Here is a 27,520-nt window from a genome sequence, read left to right as displayed (position 1 = left end):
ACCTTGACTACATGGAGCATTAAAAAATTATATAATCACTGTGTAACTCATTGAAACAGTAGACCAAGTTGTCTAATGTTTCAATGAGTTTCCAAGTAGATCAGCTGTATATAGTTATACAGCTCAGTTTTCCAATGCCTTCTAGCAGGTGTGGATGTGTTCATCAGTATAGTGTGTTGATATCTTGTTACTGTATACTATGTTTTTATAATTTTAGATAAAGAAAAGATGTGACATTTACTGACAAAACTGGTTTACTTGAACAAATTCAAAACCAAACAATTAACACCGATTGTCACCAATTAAGACAACTGGAAATACCAGTAAGAGAAACTTGAAGAAGAATGGGCAGTATACAAAAGGAAAAGGGAGTTTTTTAACAAAAGGATGAAGGTAAAGATCTGGATACTGAGGAGGCCTCAATAAATAGTTCTCTATTGTAAATGGACAAAGTGTGCATGCAAGTGGCCAAATTGAAAAATAAGTTATCAGAAGCCATAAGCTTCAGCGCAGCAAGTTTAAAACAACAGATGGATGACTATCAAAATGGAAATCATAGTTTAGCAATAAATTCAAGAAAGCATACAGCAAGAAAGATGGCACTGATGTTTTAAGTGTTGAATAATGGAAACCAACAAATGTGCCAATCCCGCTTCAAAAATTTAGTGCTAATGACATCTACAATGCTGATGAAACAGGGCTATCATATCGTGCCACACATTGGATGGTTCCCTGTGTTATAAACATGCTACACTCGATTACAGAAAGCAGTGAATCATATAACAGTACTATGCTGTTCAAATATGTCAGGACTCAATGATTTAAAGGGATCAAGATGAAGAGTTTACCAGTTCAGTGTCATGCAAACAAAAATACACTGATGACATATGAAATTTTTAAGAATTGGATTATGAATTGGGACATAGAATTATGACAGAAATTGAGAATAATTTTAATAGTTTGTTTTTGACAACTGAGCAGCACAACCTCATTCAGATTCTCTGAAAAATGTTCAACTGGAATTTCTATCTCGCAACACACCACATCCTTGCTACAGCCAATGGACAAGTAAATAAAATAAATCTGAAATTTACCATCTTTTCACAATATTGGAAGCAGCTTAAGAAAATCTACTGACATCATTTTCAATAGCTAAGGAGGCCAAAGCAAAATTTAATCTCTTACAAGTAATATAGCATATGGCTGATAGTTGGCAAGGAATGAATAACAAAACCATTCTGCTCACTGTGGTTTAAGCATTCAATGATGGATATGTCAGATATGGCTGATAGTGATATCCTTAGAAGTGAATGGCTTGAGAAACTGAAAAGTTTGCATCCACTGATAAGCATCTTCAATGCTATAATGGAAATCAAGTTTTCGAGAAGGAAACTGAAGCAAAATGTCATAGGACATTAGAAGAACATGAAAGTAATGAGGATGACACTTTCAAGCTTGAATGGGTGATTAACCAGGATGCTAAAAAATTTATTGCTGGATTATGTCTCTTTCATGCAGGAAGGCAATGAAGGAAGTCTGTATTTGCACTGATTTTTTTCAATTGCAGTTAATCAAACAAACTAGGCAGGCCAAACTCGTTTAATACAAATATAAATTCAATCATTTTATGGCAAATATTTTACTTTAATTAAGGCCAATTGTTTATCTATAAATCAGTAATTTTGCTACTCAACTTATATAAATGTATCTCTTTCTTATGTATATACATCTTTTGAACTCTTTATATGCAATTTCATGTTACTGGGGCAGCCCCTTAATTGGGCCAAATCATGCTATTCCTGATGTGGTTCAATTAATTGGAATTCACTGTATTTTCACTAACCTGTGTATTTTTAAGGCCAAACAAAATAACACGAAGAAAATAATTAGTTCAGAAGTTAATTTATGCTAACAATTTCTAACACCTTAAGATGCATCTTTTCTACAAGCAGAAATGTGAATTCAATATTGTTTTAAATCTGAAAACCATACTGAAAATCTTTGAGTCTCACCTTGTCTAGGAGACATAGAGAGGTAGTCATCGATAGGCTCTTCTTTGATTGGAGGTTCTGTGTGAAGATTACTATCCGTCGGTAGGCTATGAGGAAATCTGAAACAATATTCAATTATAATAAGGCTGAAAATATACTAATACAACAAAGACATACACATAAAAATACCACTTCTCAGTGTTTTGTCTTTGTTTTCAAATCACAAACTGTTAATGCTTATTCATTATAATTAAAAACCTTGTACACATACAATATACAGAGCGATTCAAATTAAAGCACCCTTATTTAGAGCAATTTATGGAGAGAGCTAGTAGACAAAATATCCTCAAACTTGGTGAATCGCTGTTATTGTTTGTGAAAGTCTTGTTTGATCATAAGGAAGAATATAGTAGGGACATGCAGTGAGAGAAGATACTCTTGGGCATGATTTCCGTACAGAGAGAAACCAGTCTCCATGCCATGATATGACCTCAACAGTGCTGCCACATACCACTACTTGGACTCTCCCTCTCCAGACATGACCTGGAGAGGGAGTCCAATCAGGAAGCCCTTTAACTCACTGACAGGTTCAGGTCTGTGCACTAACTGGCCGCCAGCCTGCAGCAGCACCGTTTTAATTTAACTGTTATACTGAAATGGAGGAGTTCCTGGTTTTTAAGTATGTTAGTCATTATATATATATATATATATATATATATATATATATATATATATATATATATATATATATATATATATATATATATATACACACAGTCATCCCTCGAATTACATCATTCCATTCCATCCAGCAGGACATAACTCAGTTCGGATGTAAGTCAATACATTAAATCAACAGAGTTATAGGGGGGTAGGGACTTAACAGTAATAAGTATAGTGTCTCACATGGCATATTCCGGTAATTGGACCACATTTTTTTAAATAAGCTATATAAAACACAATGAATTAATAAAAGACCCGACAAGTTTTGTAAGTTGTTTGACTTACATCTTCAGGGGAAAAAAGGTAACTTAAAGTTTAAAACACAAAGAAAAGAGAAATTATTAGTAATAGTTCATACTATACAGTTGTAGCCGTTGACTATTCATAAAATTAAAATTCAGGAGTTTAAACAATGCTGGATATGCCACGTTCTGTTGTTCACATTCATAATGTCCGAGGTCTGATTGAGGAATATTTTTTATTAAAGCTGACCAAACTTGGTGGAGAATTAATCCTTGATTTTTATTGCATTGTGTTGGTATTTTAAGCATGTTTGCAGCTTCTTTAAATTTCCTTATTTATGTAATGTTTTTTTTCCATGTACGACATGTTTGTTTTCTGCCAGAGTACATTGTGGTCAGTGGAAGTGGTATGGAAAGCTAGACCTGATTTGTGTTCTCTTCTGTTTTGCACATCCTTTTGGTGTTCATTCATGTGAATTTCCCCAGATCTTCCTGTCTGTCCTACTTAGCAGATACCACAAGAACAATAAATTTTGTAAACACCTGGTTTTTTTAAAAGGATGTAGACGATATATTCATCATATGGCCAGGAACAACAGATGAACTCATTGCTTTCAAAGATTACCTAAATAATTTGCATAATAATATAAAATTTACTTTAGAACAAGAAGAACTTAGGAAACTGCCTTTTCTAGACATTCTATTAGAAGTAAATGAAAAGGATAATAAACTTTCTTTCTCAATATATAGAAAACCCACCAACACGGAAAGATTCTTAATGCGGCCTCACACCAAACCACCACCCTTCGCAAAAAATAGGTCTAATAAAAATGCTAAGGGACAGAGCGTATAACATTTGCAGCACAGAAAAACAGAGAAATGAAGAATTAGAATATCTAACACAGATCTTTCAAAAGAATGGTTATGAAACCAAGACTATCAATAAAATCCTCCATACACCACCTACAAACATCTCTCAGAAACAAGATTTCAAAAATGCTAACACGCTTCCATATATCAAAAATGTTACAGACAAGATGGCTAAATTACTTAACAAATAACATCAAAGTAGCATTTCTACCGCTGGAAAAAATTTAGAGATTTCTACATCCCTCGAAACCTCCTCATCATCCTTTAAAAAAACCATGTGTTTACAAAATTTATTGTTCTTGTGGTATCTGCTAAGTAGGACAGACAGGAAGATCTGGGGAAATTTGCATGAACAAACACCAAAAGGATGTGCAAAACAGAAGAGAACACAAATCAGGTCTAGCTTTCCATACCACTTCCACCGGCCACAATGTACTCTGACTCGTACATAGAAAAAACTGTTACATAAGGAAATTTAAAGAAGCTGCAAACATGCTTAAAATACCAACACAATGCAATAAAAATCAAAGATTAATTCTCCACCAAGTTTGGTCAGCTTTAATAAAAAATATACCTCAATCAGACTTCAGACATTATGATCGTGAACAACAGAAAGTTGCATCATCCAGCATTGTTTAAACTCAGCACTGCTTTGAATTTGCATTCTGATTTTTAATTTTATGAATAGTCAGATGGCTACAACTGTATAGTATGAACTATTACTAATAATTTCTCTTTTCTTTGTGTTTTAAACTTTAAGTTACCTTTTACCCCTGAACTTGTCGGGTCTTTTATTAATTCGTTGTGTTTTAGATAGCTTATTAAAAAAATGTGGTCCAATTACCGGAATATGCCATGTATACTTCTAAACCACAGAAACCTCTGCTTACAAAGTATAGTGTCATTTTAATTTTTAAACCTCATTATAAAACTATACTGCATGTTACTGCCACTATAAAACAGGAGAATAATAACCCAAATCTTCCTCCACAATCACCCACCTGGTCCCCCACATAGGGAAAGTAAGGGACCAGGTGGGTGCAGTTCTTCTGGTGTAACCTTTTTTTTTGATGAAAATGTCCAATGTGCTTTGCTTATTCCTATTCTTCTTCTTTTATTAATAAATTTGTTTATAGCAAGCAAACGCATCATGTACTTTTGTTTCTACTAATAAGTAGCATTCAACATTGGGGTCCACGTCTTCAACCATTTTGAGAACATCGCTAACTGCAGAGAACATTTCTGGAAGACCCTTCACTATGAATTGTTTAACTACCTCTCCTTGTTTCTCTTTTTCCTCTTCCCATTCTTCCTCTTCTGCAACACGTTGTTCCTCCAGTTCGAACAATTCTTTGTTGGTCAATTCTTCAGGGGCACTTTCTGTGAGTTGAATTATATCATCATCATCATCATTGACTTTGAGATTCAGATTGTTTGCTTGATTCACTATTTCTTCACTCAATTGACAAAGGTCTTCATTTTTTTCAAAACTTCCAAAATCGTGAACAAACCTTATTAATATCTTTTTCCATATATCACTTATATATTGAGAGATCACTTCGTCCCAAACTACAGCAATATTTTTAATAACATGATAAATATTGAACGCTTTCCAGAATTGTATGAGAGTCTGGTTGTTTCCTTCAGTAGCAGAAATGGCTTGTGAAAAAGTTCTCCATAGATAATAAGTCATAAACACTACAAACTTCCTAATCCATCAGTAGGATTAATGAAGTAGTGTTTGGAGGGAGACACGACCTTGAACTTGGTGAAGATCACTGATATAAGATGGATGACCAGGAGCAATATCTAGAATTAATAAAATTTTAAATTCTACATTTTCTTTCGCACAATGCTTTCTATTTTACTCGCATTACAGTTGAGTAAGTCACCGGCAAACAATTTTTGAGTCATCCAGGGCTTCCTATATCTCCACTAATGAACACTGGAAGAGTTCCTAATGCTTTTGAAGGCTCATGGATTCTCACCTTGCCATATCACAAATGGTTTCAGTTTATATCCAGCCACATTATCCCCTAACAGAATCGCAATATGGTCTTTAAAATCTATGCCTTGAAACCAGGCATAGATTTTAGCTTTTTGTGGATGAATATCTGCTCGGGCATTTTTTTTTCTGAAAAAAGGAGGTCTCATCCATATTAAATATTTGCTGTGGCAAATAATTAATAGGTTATTTGTGTATTTAACGATAAATACACAAATAACCTATTTTTTAAACACAAAATCAACAGAGGAACTGTTAAAGCCACATGCCGACTGCTGAGGGAGGTTGCCGCTGAATGCACTGTTGCTACTATATTGTTGATAAATAAAAATTTACGTTATGCTTGCTTGCATCTTGTTGAAAGTATAGTCGAAAATGTTATTTATTCCATTATGGGATCATGGACGTATCTTCGAATGGAAGTAAGTCGAGGGATGACTGTATATATAAAATCTTGATGCACGGAGAAGAAAGGGGGGGGGGGCAGAAACCAAAATTCCTGCTCTGGAGATCAAATATGGTATTTGCCACTTCAGACCCCCATTAAGCCAGCTGGTGGTATTTCACCAGGTGATGAAGAACACCAACCACCTTGTATAGATAGCATTTCCTCTAACTAAGAAGGTTTCCCTTTGTAGCAGGAATACTCGTTGGTTTGCCAGAGCCCCTTTTGTGGAAACAGGCATCACATCACAGGAAGCAGGGAATCAACTTGATAGGGAGATGCTGCATACTGTGCATCCCTGCCCATTATGCCTCTTCATTTAGTGTGAATCAAATGATTGAATACTTGGGAGGAGGGAGGAATCCTCTATAATAAATACAGAAATAATGAAAACTGTGAAGATTATAGCTATGTGAATGTGGAATACTGAGTTTAGAAGGGGAAAGAATTTTCCTTTTCGAATGGCATGAAAAAGGAGAATTGAGTATCAAGTGGTTAGAGTATCTTCTTTCCAACAGACTGAGGTGTGAATTGCACTGTGGGTATGGATGTTTGTGATTGTCTTTAGATGGAAGATGACTCTCATCATCCAGTGTGTCCTGCTTAATGGACCTGAAACCTTAAAGTGACCGACCTGAAAACATTCCATTGTTGGTTTCTAGAGAGGGATTTGTGGATCTGGTAAAAAATGAATTTAAAATAATACAAAAAAATATAAAAATTAATAAAATAGAAACAAAATCATTAGCCCACCCAAGATAGCAACGTACTATATGTTTACAACCTCTTGTGGGTAGGAATAACATTAAAAAAAATGCAGAGAGAATTCATTTCTTAATTATTATTATTATTATTATTACTACAGGCGACTCCAAGGAGTCCTTAGTCTCATCGAGGGAGGCCCTAATCATCATGTCCATCACTATTATTCGACATTCACACAGTATCTATCATACCTCGACTTGAACTCATTCACTGTCATAGTACCCACAACAGACTCTGGCAGCTTATTCCACTCATTCACCACTCTAAAAGTAAAAAACCCAGCTCTAACACCTTTACTAACCACACTCTTCCCCTAGTCCTCCCACCACCAGTTCTGTTCTCAAAAATATCATCTGAATCCTATAGAAACCCTTCAGCAATTTGAATGTCTCAATCATATCACCCCTTTTCCGCCTATCAACCAATTTCTGCAACCCACAAATCCTCAACCTGTTTTCATAAGGTTCATTCCATAGACCTGCTATCATCTTGGTTACTCGCCTCTGGATTAAGGCATATCAACTGGGAGAAATATTCATTGAATTTGTGCAGAAAAGATAACTTCATGGAAGTTATGCAGAATGTGCAGACAGTTCTGTTCAGTGAGAGAATGGAAGCGCAAAATCAGAGAATTATGGATAATGGGTGAGCATGTGTTTGTGCAAGTACCTTTGAAGCACTGAGTTTAATCATGATAAAGATTAAAGAATGCTGAATGCAGTTTCTCAGGTCTCAAATCTGAACGGAAAAATCATTAATAGTCACAACAGATAAATGTGGGCAGAAAGGGACATTACAACTTACATAGACCAGTGCCAAATAAATCAAGAACAAGGGCATGCTGACATAAGTCCAACTTGGGCCAAAATTTACAAACATTAATGCCAGAGGAAGATGCTGTTACAGGGATACTGTGCTTTCAGAGAATTCAGATAAAAGAACAGGGGAGAGTACTGTTGATGATACTCTGTGCTTTTTTTCTGGAAAAAAAGCTGCCGGTACTCACCATAAAGATGTTATTACAGCAACTTCCACACTTTTAATATATTATCCTCCGATAAACCCTTGCCGTCTTTAGATTACTTCTTGTTTTTGGTATCAACGGCAGAATGACGACCTCGGAGCAGCCATATGTCCACATGTTTACTAGGGTTGAACTGAGTGAGAGGAGGTCCTACTATCCTGATGAACATCAGTGCAGAAGGTGTCCGTACATGCAGAAATGACCTAGATGAAGTTACTATAAGATTCGTCTGAGAGAAATCCCTTTCACATTCACTGGAAGATATTGCAATTTTGTCCAAAGTGTGCTTTAGAGGAAGTAGTATGTCCGTGACTTTATTTTCTTGAAGATATTCACGGAAACCACGAACCTGCTTCTCTTTCATTTAAGCGAAATTTGCATGTTAACTTTCTCATTTCAGCTTCACAAAATATCGGATGCTTCCCAGGATTTTCTGGCCAATACTTGGAATCTAAAATCTTAGCAGAATCAGGCAAATCAGCATCATCTCCTTCAAGCAGACGCTTTCCAACAGCTTCTTTCAGACTTTTATAGAAAGCAGATGAACTTTGTCTCTCATTTTTGTGGAGCTCAATTCCTTTGAACTTCATATTCTTCTGACTTCAAAGAGAAATACTGTAGTATGGACCAGGATTTTCAATTCTTTCTTCAAAATGTTGAACTGTATTCTTTATCTTCCTGTCTGCTTTGTACAAGTCAATATTGAGTTCAATTCGTGAACATAGTATCATCTACCGGAATATTTATAATTTCTCTCTTGAAAATCTAGACTTAGTTCACTAAGTTCTTGGAGAGCATCACACATAAGGTTCAAATCAAGAACAAACTCCTATTAAAAGGCTCTCATAAAGAAAGTGATCTCTAGTTTGCTTATTCTGCTGTCTTCGTTTGCCTCCAGAAAGTGATGAACGAGGGCTTCAAATTCTTGCCAAACTGCAGAAACAGTGCAAAAGCTACATGCAATCCAGCGAGTGCTTAAAATTCTGCCAATTTTAAGAAGTTGAAGTTCTAGAGTCGCTGCAAGTTCCCTAGAATTCTTAGGTGAAGCATGATAAGTCGCATAAAGCTTGTCCATGAAACTCTTAAAGCAATTTCTGCTTCTTCAGCCTTCCTTTTCTTACTTATTGGCATAACGCAACTACTTATTTTACCCATTTTTGAACAATGATTGCACTGATTTAACTTAGATTAATTCACAACTTACGTGAACACCTGCCTGTTGAAGAGTGAATATAGAACTGATATTGGAAGTGAACACACCTTCCTGTTTCCGGCTGCGTATCAACCTATGAAACAGGAAAGCAGGTAGAGGGGGGGGGTCATTAATTAGCTAGACTGCCCTCCTCTGGATAGAATCGAGCAATCTTAGTGAGGATTTTTAGTGCATCACCTCAAACATGCACCACCACAATATGGCTGTGCCAGGAAAGATCAGATGTGCAAGTCTGTCCAAGAAGAGAAATCTGATTGTGTTTGGATATCTCAGTATTACTGAAGGTAAAAGAGAGGGATGTGAGCTTTTTCTTGTGAGAGATCAGATAGGACTGAGCTTTAGTGGCATTGAAGTTTTACAAGATTGTCCTTGTCCCCCACTGGGATATAGTTAGTAGATGTATAAAAGCAGTGGCTGCCAATTTTTGGATGTATGAAGTGAGTTTGAGGATGTATTTACATATGAGAAACAGCATGCACTTGAATATACAGTCATACCCTGACTTACACTACCATGACTTCCGCAAATCCAGAGTTACGCGGTTTCTTATATGTAAGTATTCCCGTCCCACCACTAGTCGTATCTTTCCGGCGTCGGCCACATTCGCCAGTGTCGCACATGCTGTGAACAAGCACTGACGTGTTTTGCGCGGTCTCCATTCATACACGATTTTTATAATCTACAAACCTTGCGATTGTTTAATGTTATGTTCTTAATAAAAATTTTATCACATAAAAAATAATAATGTAATCCTAAAGAAGCAAGTACGATTCTTCTACTGCTAGCAAGAAAAGAAAAACATCGACTTTGGAAGCAAAACTCAACATCATTAAGGATTTTGAAGGCAGAATGAAAATTTGTGAGCTAGCAAAGAAGTTTGATCTACAGCAATCCACAGTAAGAACAATCATAAAAGAAAGGTTTACAGATTTTGGAGAACATATATTCTAACGAGGAATGAATTGTAGCCACAAAGAAAGGAATAAAAAAATCATTAGCTTGCTATGAAGGGGGTGCTTAAGGGTCAAAGCTGTATAACTGAGAGGAGACCTCCACATAGCCTTTGAAGGAATGCGGAACGGACCAGGGCTTCTGACCAAATGTCCAATCCTCACCTTCTCGTGGTGCACCCTGTTGGGTATCTACTTGGATACTGAACGAACAAGGATGGGCTGGCAATATGGGATTTAGCTGACCAAATTGTATTCTTATTGGTTAAACCAAAATAAAAATTGATGGTACAACATGACAAAATTTCATGCCAGCTGGGGCGTCGCCCGGTTAAACAAGGCCCCCGTTGTTTTCGCCAGGGAACCAGGGTGCAGCGAAAAGTCAGCTACTGGAACAAATCTGAAAACACACCCCAACTCAACATCACCAGAGTTAAAGATCGGTATTATCAACATAAGAAGCCTGAATGGCAAAGAAAATCTACCGGAATATTTCTAATACATTTTGCTGTCATTAAAATCACAAATTTTTAAAAACTTAAGAAAAAAGGTGCCGGTACTGCATACAGCCAGAAAAAAAGCACTGATGATACTAGAGCTGAAATGAGCAAAAGCAGCAGATAGGGTTAAGGGATGCCGATCACAACCGTTCCATGGGTTTGCACCACCTGGGGTGCAAAATTTTTGTGCCCCCCTTCCACAAAGAGTTCAGTATATTATTTATTCCCTATTTTTTATGAACATGTTCGATTATACTGCCCCTAAATCGTGCCACCCAGGTTCATTGCACCCCCGGAACAGAACGGGCCTGATTCCAGTACATCTGAAGCTATCTGGGTGTGGAATAAAAGGTAAGAGGACACACACACACACACACACACACACACACACACACACACACACACACACACACACACACACACACTAGGGGGGGGCTACGCTCCCTGGCACCCAACCCCTGTGTTCCAGACTGGTAGGCAGGTTCTCCTTGAATTCTGATGACTCAACACTCAGGGTAGTCCCTGAGTTTCAAAACATTTCAAAAACTGTGACATAAAAAGGCTTATCATTTTATATATATAGGATATATATGTATATATATAGTTGGTTCAGAGAGATGCAGATGATATGCATTGGCAAGTTAGCTCAATTAACTAAATGAGCAATCATTATGAGAATTTTAATTCTTCCAACTAGGGAGAATGATATGCAGTCTTGCCCTGAACACATGGTTAAACACACTGAATTTTACCAATTATATTTGGTTTAATCCTTTATCCAAGTGTAAGCAAACAAAGTTTGCACCTGAAGTATTTTCAGGACTGTGGCAACTCGTGGCAAAGGTGGTATAACTTCTCATCGCTTGCCTTAGTATCCCATAATGCAAAGCACATCTTCTTGCAGACATGTATAATGCTATGCATTAAGGGAGGGGTCACTACCTAGACCTGTTTCAACCTTTATTGCGGTTGAAAAAATTTTCAAGTTTTCCATCAACTATCTCTAATCCAGAGAATTTTAATAATAAGATGTGACACCTTTTATATGGCAGCTCGTATATGGAAATATGATTTCTCCATTATACTAAGGTGGAAGTATCACCACCTCTGGGTCTGGCTCCCACTGATGAGACCTCAATAAAGGTCGAAACCAGTCTGGGTAGTGGCCCTTCCCCTTAATGCATAGCATTATACATGTCTGCAAAGAGATGTGCTTTGCATTATGGGATACTAAAGCAAGTGATGAGAAGTTATAACACCTTTTCCACGAGTTACCCCAGTCCTGAAAATACTTCAGGCACAAACTTTGTTTGCTTACACTTGGATAAAGGATTAACCAAATATAATTGGTAGCAAAGCCAAGTGAAAAAACTTCCATCACACTTAATTTTTTGAAGGGCATATGAAGCTAAAATTACACATTTCATGTGTAATTGCATGAAACTTAGAAAGAGCTTCGAGCAATGCCATGGCATATGAAACCGCAAGGGAAAAATGTAAATAGGCTAAGATGGGTGTGTTTGAGGAAAGAAGTATCAGACCACATATTCAAGATCAATCAAGAGGATAAATCAAGTAGGATGTTATATGGATGAGCAGCATCAAGAAAGTGTTGTGGAAGGAATATATATATATATAGGTATATAAGAATGATTATGGAAGGAAAACTTTATTGAATACAGAAGAAAAGGGAGGTGACAAAAGCAGAAGACAGAGTTGAAATACTGAGTGATCACTTTGTAAAAGTGTATCATCTATAACATAATAAAAAGAATAAATAAAAAAAAAAATTAAACAAATCAGATAATACCTTTTATTCCCACATGGGGAGTGGGCAAGGCCATTTTAGTCCTATCTAACTTTTTGGATACTGAGTGGACAGTTCAATCTCCACTGGTAGCCAATCAGAGATAGATGGCCCAAGGTTATCACTTATCACTAATTTAAGCAGCCTGCAATGAAGAGACAGCTCAACAAATGCCACCATCTTGTGGTCCCTAACACAATATATATATTTTTTTAATGTCTGAAATAGTATGAGTTCCATGGTCGATTTTCTTGAATTTATGGGAAGAAAAACCTGAGTTTCCGGAGGAAAAGCCCACTTGCCCATGCCAGAGATCGACTAACTCAGAAACTGGTCGAAAAAGGCTTCTAGTCGGCAACTAGACTTGAACTTAAGTCTATCTTCGGGTAGTTTAGCACTGAGGAGTGCAAACACCCTTCCACTGAACTACACAGGCTCCCTATATTATATATAAATTTAAAGTTAAAAGTAGTTTTTTGTTTGGTGAATGAATAGAATGAGTTACTGGAATGGGTGGTGAATGCTAAAACACCAAATGTTTTCAAGTCTAAATATGATATGTATGTGGCCTCCGAGAGTTCAGCTTCATGCAATGAGTTGAGTCTTCTGATCTGACTATGAAGTCTCAAAAAAAATACTATCTTAATTATCAAATTGTTGGAATTCTTGGTTAATTTTTCCATAATTTCATCTTTGAATATGCTATAAGAACCAAATTATTAGTAGATTTTAATTATTTGTATTTATTCCACTACCTGTTTAGAAATAAAGTACTTTGTTTTGTTAAAATTTCTAAATGCATATTAAAGATATGGAGCTAATGCATGAAAACCTTGCATTACACCATATAGTTCTGTAATAATTTTGTAATACTATACTATGAATTCTTTGATTTTTTTTTTTTTATCTATCAAGACCAATTGATAAAACAACAGTACAACATTCTGCTATACTCACAGCTCTATTCAGCTGGGAATATAGGTCTATTCCCAGCTGAAATAGCAATCTACTATAACTATACTTGTAGTTGACCAAATCTTCAATTTTTTGTATCTCTCCTACAGTTTTGTATTGGAGATGCCAGGATTCTCATAAGATACAACTTCGTTTACCATCAGAAAATCAGGATTTATTATTATGCAGGTATCTCCATGGAGTCAGAAGACTCATTTTGGGAGATCAATTATTCATACACAACCCACACAAAATCTATCATGCCTCTCCTTAAGCTCATTCCACTGATGAAGCACTGACAATCACCTCTGGAAAACTCCTTACACCCATTCACCACCCTCCAAGGAAAAAATCTAATCCTAACACCCTTGCTATCCATGCTCTTACCAAATTTTCCATGGATGACCCTTTGTTCTCTCTCCCTTCCTGCCATGTACTGAAAAAAAAAAAGGTTTTCAGTATTAATCTTATAAAATCTCTTTAATAACTTGCATGCTTCTATCATGTCTTTTCTTTTTCACCTATCAGCTAGTTTATGAAGTCCACAGACCATCAATTTATTCTCATAGGGAGCATTCCATCCTGCCACAATCTCTAACACTAACCTCGGGATCGTCTCCACCACCTCTTTATCCCTATGGAATCAGTGTTCAGATCTGCATGCAGTAGCCTTATATAGAAGAAAAATAACTTCTTTATCTCTTGTGGCTAGTGTGTTCTTCATCAACTACATAATCTGATGTGCTGCATTAGCTACCTTTGCAATATGACATCTAAACTTCAACTTTCTGTCCACAATCACCCCAAGTCCTTAGCTCCATCAGTTTCCTGCAGTTTGGTTCCATCAATATATACACAGCTTGTGATTTCTTCTTCTCAAAATGCACCATCTTACACTTGGCCACATCAAACTGGCAGCCATTTACTTTTGCCCATTCTGCTAGTTGATTAAGTCAACAAGCAGGATCTCCACATCATCACCTTCATTTACTATTGCTCTTTCCAATTTATCATCATCAGCAAACAATTGAATATTTCCTGTAAAATCAATTCCTATATCACTGATAAAAATTATACAACAGAAAACCAAGTACTGAGCTGTGTAGTGCACCACTGGTCACTTTCCTTCTCTTGGGTTCAACTCCTCCATAAACTACTCTTTGATATCTGCCCATCAGCCACCTTCTAAATCCAAATCACCTGATATATATCCATTCTCATTTGCTCCAATTTATACAATAGAGTGCATGTGGAATCTTGTCAAATGTTTTTGTGAAGTCTAGCAATATCACCGAGTAGCCATGTCCCTTATCCAACTCCATCGTCACTTGGCTTTTAAAAAGTAAACAAATTATTAAGGCAAGACCTATCCTTCACAATACCCTGTTGTCCCTTATAGAGTATCATTCATATTCCTATCCATCCAGTCCTGAATTTTGTCTTACAGTTTCTCCACTACTTTAAACACCATTCCTGAGATGCTGATTGGCTAATAATTTGCTACTCGTCTTGGAACCTCCTTTATGTAATGGGACTGTTTTGCTCTGTTTCCACTCCAATGGTACCTTCCCACTACTGGGCTTAAATTAAACAACCTTAATCACAGGAGCTGACGATTCTCTTGCATATTCCTGTAACAGACAGGCATTATGACATCTAATCTCATGGCTGTGTGTTTACATTGAGGTTCTGCAATATTTTAAGCACCTCCATTTCTTCAACATTTATTCTCCATTAATGAATGTCACCACCTAGACAGTACATCCCCTACAAAATGCTCACTCAGTAATTAAACTATTTTGTTTGATTCTGTTACCTCCCTACCATCAGCACTTTTTAAAGTCATCCTTCCATAGTAATCCCCCATTTTTAATATTGCCACATATATCGAAAGAACTCTTAAGGATTTCTTCCGGCCCTCATCAGCTAGCTTTCTCTCATAATCAGTTTTGGCCTTCCCGACTATACACAGCTCATCCTTCTTGCATGTACCCTGTACTGCTCATAGGCATGCTGATAACTTTTTTAATATTCCCTCTATAACTTTTTTCTTTGTCTCCTGCTTAATGATGTCCTACCTGATTTATCCTTCTGCCTCTCGGTATATGTTATTATTATTATTACTTGACACCTCCAGGGGAGTCCAAAGACTCATCGAGAAAGGGCACCTACTCTACAATTCTGTGTCCACCACTCAATCACACCAACTACAACAAACCAAAACTACACCAACGCCATCTACCCCCCACCACAACTACTAGTATTTGTATAGTATATTATACTTATAATATTTTCACAGACAATCACAAACATCTATGCCCACAGCAGGATTCGAACCCCCACAGTGTTTTAGCTGGAGAGTGGATACACTAACCACTCAGCTAACCAGGCCAGCTCAATAAATGTTCGATAAATCTTTCGTCACACACACCTCTTGACCACCACAGCCAACATCACCAAATTCTTATGTCATGGCAATGCTGAAAACTGACTCCTCAGTTTGTCATAATCACTTGCTTTGTAATTCCACATATACAGGATGATTCAAAAAGATGGACTCAATTTCGTACGGCTATATTTCCTGAACTATACATCGTATATGAATGATCTAAATAACATTTGAAAGAGGTCCTAAAGTTTGAAATACTCCCACTAGAGCACTTGCCTAGCGCACAGCTCAAATGTGAGCAAAATGGCTACTATGCAGCACAAAATGTTTTGCATTCGTAAGTTCATTAAAACTGAGTTGGCGACTGCGGTGCAGCATGTGTTTCATTGTCGTTTCAACATTAAACCTCCAATGAGGAAGAGCATTTGTCATTGGAATTATCAATTTGAGCCTTTTCTTTACACAGGTTGTCTGTGTAAAGGAAAAAAGCTCGGGCAGACCGTGTGTATCGGAGAGAACGTGAGATGAATTCAACAAGACACAAGACATTCTTCTTCGAGTATGGGATGAATTCAGCTATTGTCTTGATGTTATCTGTGTGGCAGGAGGGCGGCACATTGAACATCTATAAACTTTATTGTGAGTATAATCAAATATACTTTACATCATATTTGTTACTAGTTCTATGTTTGATATATAGATTTACAAAATTGAGTCCATCTTTTTGAATCACCCTGTATTACCTTTTTACCAGAATTTCTGAATGTCTGGCAATTTCCCAGGCTAAGAAGCAGAGGCAATGTAGATAGACTGGCTACTATTAAGCCTCTCTGATGCTATGATCAGATCTAGCACCCTCAAACTGCATGTCCCCCTTGATTACATGCAATTTGAGAGTGCTAGATCACATAATTATCTCTCAGCATTATGAATGAATTTCCCTGTAACCATTCCTTTATGCGTATAAATATTTCAAGCTGGACTCAGCAGACATTTCTCAGTATTACACTCCATAGTGGTCCAAATTATTATTATAGTTTCCTCTATCCTAAGGACGTGTCTGGTACAGGTTATATGTCAAAATCAAAAACTACCATACACAATACACTGATATATATCATTTGACATACACAAAGTGATGGAAATATTGTTTGACATACAAGAGTCAATGTAAATTTTTCTTCTTCCACCTTGATAAGAAATGAAAAATAACATCTGTTTCTCTGCAGCTTTCATATGTAAAAAACTTATGAGTTGCCTATAATAATTTGCTTGTGTTTAATTAAGCATTTATTTTTCTTCTTTGTTGCACATTTCTATTAATTAAGGTTTCAGACACAACACATAAAAATCATGGTAGATATTTATCTTCCTTGTCTAAAATATTTATTTCAACAGTTTGAGCAATTTTTCGAAGAACTAATGCTAAAAATGAATTAATGGCTGATTTGCATGTTTGAGGGGAGTACAGGGTGTCCAAAAAGAATTCTGAGGTTTTCAATGAAATTTATTTTATGACATTTTGAAGCAGAAATGTATGTTGTACTTTGATAATATATACTACATACATTTCTGCTTTAAAATGTCATAATGCCGGATGTAGTCCTTGTGTTCAGAAATTCTGATATTCGCTGTCCTGCCTGTTTGGCCAAAGTACGACAGTTTACAGCTGCAAGGGACCTGGTATACACCAGGTAGGTCTAGGGGAAGTGGTTGGTCTTTGGTAGAGCGGAAATTGGCATCCCTTATCCGCTCTACCAAAGACCAACCACTTCCCCTAGACCTACCTGGTGTATACCAGGTCCCTTGCAGCTGTAAACTGTCATACTTTGGCCAAACAGGCAGGACAGCGAATATCAGAATTTCTGAACACAAGGACTACATCCGGTTTTACAAATATAGCCATTCTGGTCTTGCAGACCATGCTCTGGATACTCGCCACAGAATACGGTGGAAGAAAGCAAAAATAATACACCGGAGCAAATATAAATTCGAAAGATTATTTGTGGAATCAGCCTCTGCCCTAAGAAACTCTCCAAACCTCAACAAATTTGGTTGTATGCGACTGCCCCAGATTTGGGAGGCATACATCAGCAGACCTTCAGCCCAACGGCCAAGAATGCCTACTTAGCCCACCAGAGGGCACCATTAGGACTTCTAGGAGAAAGATAGCTTCATATTTTCATTTCCAGTTACTATATTGTTAGAGCTTGTTGTGCTCCTGCCTTTTGTAAGTTCCTATAGAAAATGGCAATGAGACATTGCCGAAATATCAGAGATATCTATTAAAGTATTATTTAATTTATATTCGGATCTACGTTGTTTTAATTCCCTAAGTTATTTAGAAATGAAAATGTCATAAAATAAATTTGATTACTTGTTAATGGAACTCAATGTGTGCACCATTTACAGCCCTACAGAGCACTTGCATAGAGCACAGCTCAGCTGTGAGCAAAATGGCTACTATTCAGCACAAAATGTTTTGCATTCATAAGTTCATTAAAACCGAGTCGGCGACTGCGGTGCAGCATGCGTGTCAACATTAAACCTCTAATGAGGAACCTCCAACACCAGACATCGAAATGAAATTCCACCTCAGACCATATTCGGGTAAGCATATCCATAGGAATTGCCTGTATGGTTGCTGTTATCTCAAGTGTTAAACGAGTGTAGCATACCTGGATATTATTATTATTATTATTACGTGATAACTCCAGGGAGTCCAAAGACTCAATGAGGGAGGGCACCCACTCTACAACTTTCTGTCTAAACCACTCACTTCGTCACACCAGCACCATCTACTGCCACCACCACACTATTATTTTCACAGACAATCACAAACATCCATGCCCATTGCGGGATTCAAACCAGCAACCTTTTGGCTGGAGAGCAGATATACTAACCACTTGGTCAACCAGGCCGGATATGCCGGAGAACTTTGTGTTTTCCCAGATTGAGAATGTGGAGGGCCTCATTTTTCAATAGGATGGAGCCCTGCAACATTATGCAGCAATTGTGAGGACTGTGCTCAACATCTGATTTCCAGGAAAATGGAAATTGGAAATAGGCAGAGGAGGTCCCATTGCTTGGCCACCACACAGTCCCGATTTGACTACAAATGGATTTCTTCCTTTGGGGCTATGCAAAAGGCATTGTGTATCAAAGAAAAAAATCCAGTCCCTTGTCCACTGCGCCATAGAATAACAACACCCATAGAAGCAATTCCTATGGATATGCTTATCCTACTATAGTCTGAGGTGGAATTCCATTTTGATGTCTGTAATGCTGTAAATGGTGCATGCATTGAGTTCCACTAGCAGGTAATCAAACTTGTGACCTTGTACCTTGTTAATATATGCTACATACATTTCTGCTTCAAAATGTCATAAAATAAATTTCATTGAAAACCCTGGAGTTCTTTTTTGGACACCCTGTACTTCCCTCAAACATGCCAGTTGGCCATTAAAATTAATTTTTAGCATTAGTTCTTCGAAAAATTGCTCAAACTGTTGAAATAAATATTTACTATGGTTTTTGTGTGTCTGAAACATTAATAGAAATATGCAACAAAATGAATGCTTAAATACAAGCAAATTATTATAGACGAGTCATTTCTGCTTCAAAATGTGATGAAATAAATTTCAACATTTTAAAAACCTCGCAGTTCTTTTTTGGACACCCTGTAATTAATGAAATTAAAAATGTTTACAGGTGTTTCTCTGACTTCAAATATCATTGCGTTCAAAACTGGACACAAATATATTAAAAATTAAAAACATCATTTAACTAAATAAAATGCTTAAATAAATTTATGCAATAGCATACATGTTGCATAAATTGTTATGCATTTTAACAACTCACTTAATAACACCACAATTTATTTGGTATTTTTATTTATATTAATTCTGAAACATAGGCAGGTCTTGTTGAACAACCTCAAACTCAAATAAAATAGAGATAAAGAGATAAAGAGCCTAGGGCTCATTCCATCTGCCACAGAAGTTAACAGTTAATAGGTCTTGTTGGGAAAAATTAGTTGGTTATCATATACAGTTAGCAAATAAATAACTATATATAAGAAAGTAGCAACAATATATAGTTATTTATTTGATGATTAACATCTTTGATATATTTCTTTTCACAAATGAAAATGCAGTATTTCATCATAGTTACCTGTGTATAAAATCTCCTTGAATACTATCAAATTCATCAATTGAGAGTGAGCTCCCTGCGCTGTCAGTAGAACAACCAACAGAACCAGGACTCAATGGTAAACTGCAGAAAAGGAATAATTCCAAAATTAAAATTGAATACAGCTTAATAAAAATGACTAGAATTGATAATATAGCCTAATATTTTAAAGTAGTGTATAATTTTCAATTTTCTTTCAACACAGAATAAGTTGTAATTAAAAAAAAAGTTCGGTATGCATTCTGAACAGTAAAATATCCCAAACGCATGGCAGAGTCAAAGAGTTAGATGATTTCAACAGATCATGTACAAGGGGTGTTCAAAAAAATACCAAACTTTTTAAATACGTGCTGCAGCTACTGAGTACACCTAGCGACAGGTTTTGGCAACAAACTGCCATTTGTTCCATCCTGCTATGAGCATTAGTTGTCGAGTTACATCTGCTGAAGTGAGCGCGTGCTCAAGCTGTTCGTCGGATTAGTGAAAAGTGACAATGAAAGAGCTTGAAGAACAAAACATTGTGCATTTTTATATAATGAAACCTGTGGTGAATTCATTACTAAAAACATGTCATAACCACAGTAATAACTATTTAATTCGTAAATATTTCATCCCAAGTATCTTGGGACATCATCAGTACAGTAGTTACAATGTGCATGTGTGAAAGTTTGCTGCAAACTTGGTAAAAATTTTACAGAGACATTTCAATTGCTTAATCAAGCATACAAGGAGGACTGTATGAGCCAAATGCAGTGCTATGAGTGGTTTAAGCATTTTAAAAAGGGCAGAATGTCAATTATTAAAGATTCCAGGCCTGGACGACCTTCCACATCAACAGACGATGACCATGTCAAGAGAGTTTGTGCTGTGATTTGTGGAAATTGTCATTTAACTGTCCAACAAGTTGCTGATGAAGTGGGCATCAGCATAGGATTTTTCCATCAAATTTTGACTGAAAAACTTCAGATGCACCACGTCAATGCAAAATTTGTGCTGTGTTTGTTGACTGACATCAGACATCTGTTGTGTTCCATCCATCCATTCTCCAGATTAGCCCCAGGAGACTTTTTCCTGTTTCCCAAACTTAAAACTACTTTGAAAGGACGTCATTTCCAAAGCATAGAGGAGATTCAGGGAAAATGCAATAAGAGAACTGCATGCCATCAGAAAGTGCATTCCAGAAAAAATTCCAACAATGAAAGAAACGTTGGGAACAGGGTATCACCAGTAGAGGAGACTACTTTGAAGGGGACAGTGTTTAAAATGTTGTAAAATGAGCAATAAAGTCTTTATAGCAAAAGATCAGTCTTTTTTTAAACATGCCTTGTATATAAGGAAACTATATTTAAACTGATCAATACATTAGATGGTCCTAGGTGAAGTGCACAGATCTTCCTTTTAAAATGCATATTGTTAACAGGCTGACAACCCTATTTTACAGTAGAGGACAATATAGACAGATGCTTGGGGGGAGGGGGGGGGAGTGTGAGTGAGTGTGTGTGTGTGTGTGTTATGTGTGTGGAACTGCCAAAGCAATGACCAAGTCATAAGGAATACCTGGTTTATGGATCTTGGGACCATATATAACCTAGGGAGATATGGATGAAATATATCAACTTTTTTGCTAAAATCATCATCTCAACAAGATATGCCATCTTCGAGCTTGTTAAGTTAATCTGACTAACTGGAAGGAGGAGGAAACAGTAAGCAGAAAGGTCACAGAGTATTAGAATATAACAGGAAGTTTACTTTCATACCATTCCTTTGTCACACATTTGGAATATTTTATTATTTTATTCTGGTTATGGCAGAAAATAGAGGGGAATGCCATGGGAGATCCCCTCTATTCCGCTTCTGAAAATTATTTTATAGAACATTACTCTCTTCTCTGCAATATTCTTCTCAAACTTATCCCATAGAGACAATGTTTGCCATTTGTAGAAAGTAAATTATACTTGACAAATTATATCTTTGTTTGATCCTTTATTCAAGTATAAGTGGAAAGAGGAAGAGTCCTGTAATGATTGCTTTATTGATGAAGGGCTCATTGAAACCATTAGCTAAGATGCCGACTTAATGCAATTGTAATTCTTGATGTAATAAAGTGGAACACCCAGTGTATGGATGTGAATCTGGGTTTTAGTAGTATTTTTTTATTTTTATTTTATTTTTTAAAACCTTTGAATCTAGAAATAACTGACCATGGTCATCTTACCAGCCAACCTGGTTGGTTGAGTGGCTATCATATCCACCACACCCAACCAACAGGCTGAGAGTTTGAATCCTACCACAGGCCAGGACAGTATGTTGGTGACTTTAGGAGGGAGAAGAATTTCATTGTCCAGTGTAAGACTATTCCATTTCTTAGGCCTGAATGGGCTTGGAAAAGTTTGTTTTATCACAGAGCAGAGCTTACAGATTATATTTTTCTCTCTTTCTTACATAGAAAATTAAATAAAATTAAAAAATAGCAAAAAAGTCTTTAGCCCAGCCACATGTGCTAATGCTATTGGTTTACAACTTTCTGCAGATGGGAGTCACAAAAAGTCATTCTGTTTCATTTTTAATACTGGAGACACCTAAGAAATTCGTGGAAATTTTATGCCAATAAATGGTTAACTTTAAATAAGTTATCTGTATTAATTTTTCTTCATGTCTATGTGTCCTCGGACTTAATGGAGGTTCCTGTGAATCATATAACCATAATGATGTAACATCTATTTTAGAATGGGAAGATAAGCAGACAATCTCACATGCTTCTCTTTGTATGCACTGACTGACAAAGCATTTACAACAGACTCTGGCAAACTCACTGACTCATTCACCACTCTTCAAGCAAAAAATCTAATCCTCATACCTTTGCTAACCATACTCAAATTTACAGAAATAACCCCTAATTACAAAAAGAGTTTTATAGGATGGATGCAGAGAGAGGATTTCAACACCTGGGGGAGGGGGAGGAACAGAATAAGGGGTTATTTCTGTAAATTAAGTATGGTGAGCAAAGGTGTATGGATTAGATTTTTTTTTTTTTTGCTTGGAGATGTTTCTATCATCTCTTTTCTGCTTACCAACCAACTTCTACAACCTCTCCACCATCTTCTGCATCTGCAAGAACCCTGGTGATCAGAGCTGTGCACAATAATTCAGATGTGACTGTTTCTAAAGCCTTATAAAGAGGAATGATAACTTCCTTATCTCTGCTTGTCAATGTATCCTTCTACAACCAAGTAATACTAATGAGCTATCCTGGTCACTTATGCAATATGCCCTCTGAACTTCAACTCACTACCAACTAATACTCTCACATCAAAGTCTTCGATTTCATCAAGTTCCATCAATATGATATACACCTTGTAATCTTTTTTCACCCCAAAATGCATAAATTTACCCTAGTCTAGATTTAAACAGGCATCCATTAGCTTTTGCCTATACTGTCAGGCATATTTAAATAATGATGCAAGCTTTCTACACTGCCTTAATTAAGACTACCCAATTTTGCATCATCAGCAAACACCCACATATGGTACTAATGTACTGTAGGTTGATCAACCAACCTCTTATTTATAAATATAAAAGCAGTGAATTTTGTTGCACACTGCTAGTTATTTTCTCCTGGATTTTGCTCCTTCATATATATCCATCAGCTACCCTAATAAATATCATCAGCATTTTCATCTCCATTTGCTCTAATTTGTGAAACAGTTTCATGTAATATCTTGCCAAATGACTTAGCAAAATCCAGTAATATCACATTGTAGGCATTCCCTTTACTCAACCCAATCACTTCACTCTATAATAATAACACATTATTATTATCAACCTCCAAGGAGTCCAAAGACTCATCGAGGGGAGGGCACCTACTTTACAACTCTTTGTCTCCACCACTCAATCCACCAAAACACATCATTTACATCAACACATCTACTGCCAACCACCACCACTACATATATAATATATACAGGTGGTTCACAGGTTACAGATGACCGGACTTTCGCCATTTCTTACTTACAAACAGAGTCCCCTTAAGGATAATTAATAATTAAATTAATAATTAGGGAACTAGTTTCTTCCATCCATGTAAACAAACCAGCATGCTGTAAGCTGTTTATTGGCACAGCATCTTTATGCTAGCGGCTAGTTTCATTGTTTCAGTACTGTATCATCTGCAAATGATACAGTACTGAAAAATATGGACTTAATTTCAACTTAAAAAACCAAAACCATGCTGGTAACAAGAGAAAAAGGGAAAATACCCAATACAATTATTAAGATAAGATGAAATACTTTAGATCAAGTAGAGAGTTATATGTATTTGGGTCAACTAATTACAGAGAATGGAAAGTGTGATAAGGAAATATTAAGAATAGAAATTGCTAGATCAACCTTCATTAGCATTAAAAACATTCTGACCTCAAGGGAAACAAAAACAAGAATTAGGCTGTCCAAATGCTACATATGGTCAACACTGCTATATGGAGCATTTTTATTTTCACAATATCAAAATATTGTGAAAATAAAAAGCCTTTGAGATGTGGATCCTCAGAAGAATTCTTAGAGTCCCATGGACTGCCAAAAAAACTAATTTAGAAATATTAGAGATGATTGGAGAAGATAGGAATCTGTTGAAAACCGTTAAGAAAAGGAAAACTACCTACCTTGGTCACATACTAAGGCATGAATCCCTACAAAAAAATACTTCTAGAAGGAATGATATAAGGAAAAAGAAGAAGAGGAAGACAGAGAACAGATTGGATGGGAAATGTTAAGGACTGGACCTTTTTGTCCTATGAAGAATGCAAAAGAGAAGCACAAGACCGTGCATGGTGGAAGCTCATGGTAGTCAACCTCCTGGAAGGAGATGACATCTGACAAGAGAGAGAGTTTCATTGTTTATATGGTCACTTACGCACAGCATCACTTTTGCCTTAACTTGCATTATGCGAATATGCATAATATTAAAGTGCAAAGAGAGGCAGCCAGTGCCAATATAACTGCAGCAATTGAATTTCCTGAAATGTCGAAGAAAATTATTGAGGAGGGGGTTATTTGCCATAACAAATATTTAACACAGATGAAAGTGGATTGTTCTGGTAAAAAATGCCTGACAGAACTTACATCTCGAAAGAAGAATAAAGTGCACCAGGGCATAAAGCATCAAAGGACAGACTAACCTTATTGCTTGGGGGTAATGCATCCAGAGATTTTAAGATCAAGCCTTTGCTTGTTTGCTGCATTACCAAAGCAGCTCTTCCCGTTATTTGGAAGTCAAATTAAGGGCCTGAGTCACACTTACCATGTTTGAGGATTGGTTCTTGAACGGTTTTATTGCTGTTGTGGAATGTTATTGTTTGGAAAAGAAAATCCCTTTAAAATTCTGCTTGTGCTGGAATGCTCCTGGACATCCAACATCTTTAGATGAGGAGCAAAATCCTAACATTGAGCAGTTTACAAAGGTTTACAGTGAAGTTAGTGAGAACATTAGCTACTACAAGGCGATTTAGGATGAAAAAAAAAAGAAAAAAAGCTGTGTGCAAACAACCCTAGATGCTTTTTTCAAGAAACTGACTTCAGTGGTAAGATCTCCATCCTCCAGCACCAGAATCAAATCCTGATTATCCAGCACCAGGTCCATCCACTCTAGCACCAGAATCTGATACTGATTCAAATCCAAATCCTCCAGCATTCACTTCATCCTCTCCAGCACTATCTACATCATCATCTTCTGATTAATGTTAGCCTACTTAATAAATTTAGTTTAATCCTTTATCCAAGTGTAAGCAAACAGTTTGCACCAGAAAATATCTTCAGGACTGGGGTAAGGTAGTACAACAACAGGCAACTCTGAGCAAAGGTGGACCAAGCTCTCATCACTCCTTGTCTCAGTATCTCCCATAATGCAAAGCACATCTCCTTGTGGACATATATACTGCTATGCATTAAGGGAAGGGCCACTACCCAGACCGATTTCAACCTTTATTGAGGTCTCGTCAATGGGAGGCAGACCCAAACATGGAGATACTAAGGCAGAAGCAATAGGAGAGGTCATATTTACCCATAGGAGTTGTCAACAGGTGTACCACCTTATTACTGAATTACCCTGGATTTAGAGAAAGATGTTGGAAGTTTATTTTTCACTTGGTTAGACTAAAATAAATTTAGTTTAATCCTTTATCCAAGTGTAAGCAAACAAAGTGCACCTGAAAATATCTTCGGGGATAAATACCTTCTTGCCCCCAAAATGCCCCTCCTGGTAAGCAAGACATTGATGCAATGTTAGGTGAGTGTTAACCTTTAATATTTTTTTGAAATTTCTCCTATCTAAACTTTTCGTATGAGTTTGTTTTTATGTTGATTGTTTGTTTGAATTAAAAGAAAGAGCACAATAATTTCTCTAACTTATTACAGTAGAGGTGTATTATTATTATTAAGTAGTAGTAGTACAGTATTACACTATATTATGATTACCACACATGAACCATTATTATTATTACCATATATGCCGTGTTCATCAGGGATCTGAGTAACATACAAATCCGACCTAAAGACATTCTCAGGAACATATCTCATTTGTAACCTGGGGACTGCCTGTATATGAATAAATTAATAAAGGCATAACTTACCTTTCACAAAATCATGCACCTCCTCCACTCATACAGAACCATATTCTTATCCACCTATTTCTAAGTTTATCTTTGACCAAACTTTTCCAATACTTTTACCAATCCTGAGCTAATACTTCATCTATAATTTACTATTGCAGTCTTGAAGCCTCTTTCATGGAATGGAAGTATTTTTCCCTTCACTTTACCAGAGCTAAGACTTAGGTTAAATAACCTAGTCAGGGAAAAGTTAATTGCTTTGCACATTCTTATAACATATGATATCAGCTCACATATTACAATCTTGTAAAATGTGAGCTGATATCATATCTAATCACATGGCTGCATTTGTATCAAGATCTGAATTATCTTAGGCACTTTCAATTCATCAATTTCTATTCCCACATCAGTTATATGTCACAGCAATATCTTCAACTTAGATTATAGGCTCCTTGCAAAGGGGTCAGTTGGTAACCCACCCAATTTTTCATATACTTCAGTCATCTCCCTACCACCAGCACTCATTAAAGTTAGCTTTTCATAGTCATTTTTTCTGTACCTTCTAAGCTAATTTCTTAGTCTAATTTTGCCTTTCTTGCTATGCTGCTCATAAACTTTACTGATCACCTTTCTCCTTATATACACTTTACAACATTTTCCATTTTCTTTTTTTTTTTGCATTTTGATACTACTCATCCATCTAACTCTTTATCCAATTTATCCTTCTGAGCTTGGTACTGATACTTCTGATACTACTTTCTTCAGACACCTCTTTACCATCTTCCATGAACTGCTAACATCCCTCCTTTGAAGTTTCTTATGATATGGCACTACTTCAAGCTGCTTCCT

General features: G+C 36.6%; 1 protein-coding gene across 4 annotated transcripts in view; it reads right to left on the bottom strand.

The window, feature by feature from the left end:
- Positions 1-27,520, bottom strand: part of LOC150107457 (uncharacterized) — a 314,828-nt gene that overhangs the window by 94,887 nt on the left and 192,421 nt on the right. For 3 of the 4 annotated variants that reach the window (XM_090391886.1, XM_090391888.1, XM_090391889.1), the window contains exons 8-9: positions 20,052-20,153; positions 2,013-2,110 (exon numbers count right to left, since the gene is read on the bottom strand). In XM_090391886.1, coding sequence (XP_090248012.1) covers positions 2,013-2,110; positions 20,052-20,153 — 200 coding nt within the window. The remainder of the gene's footprint in view (positions 1-2,012; positions 2,111-20,051; positions 20,154-27,520) is intronic. The other variant, XM_090391887.1, reaches the window with a different exon arrangement.

This window comes from Typopeltis vanoorti, chromosome 4 (genome assembly GCF_054136105.1).
Source record: "Typopeltis vanoorti isolate ZY-2024b chromosome 4, IOZ_Tvanoo_1.0, whole genome shotgun sequence".
Lineage (NCBI taxonomy): Eukaryota > Metazoa > Arthropoda > Arachnida > Uropygi > Thelyphonidae > Typopeltis > Typopeltis vanoorti.
Note: the sequence above shows the minus strand (reverse complement) of the source record. Positions and strands in the feature narration are given on the sequence as shown.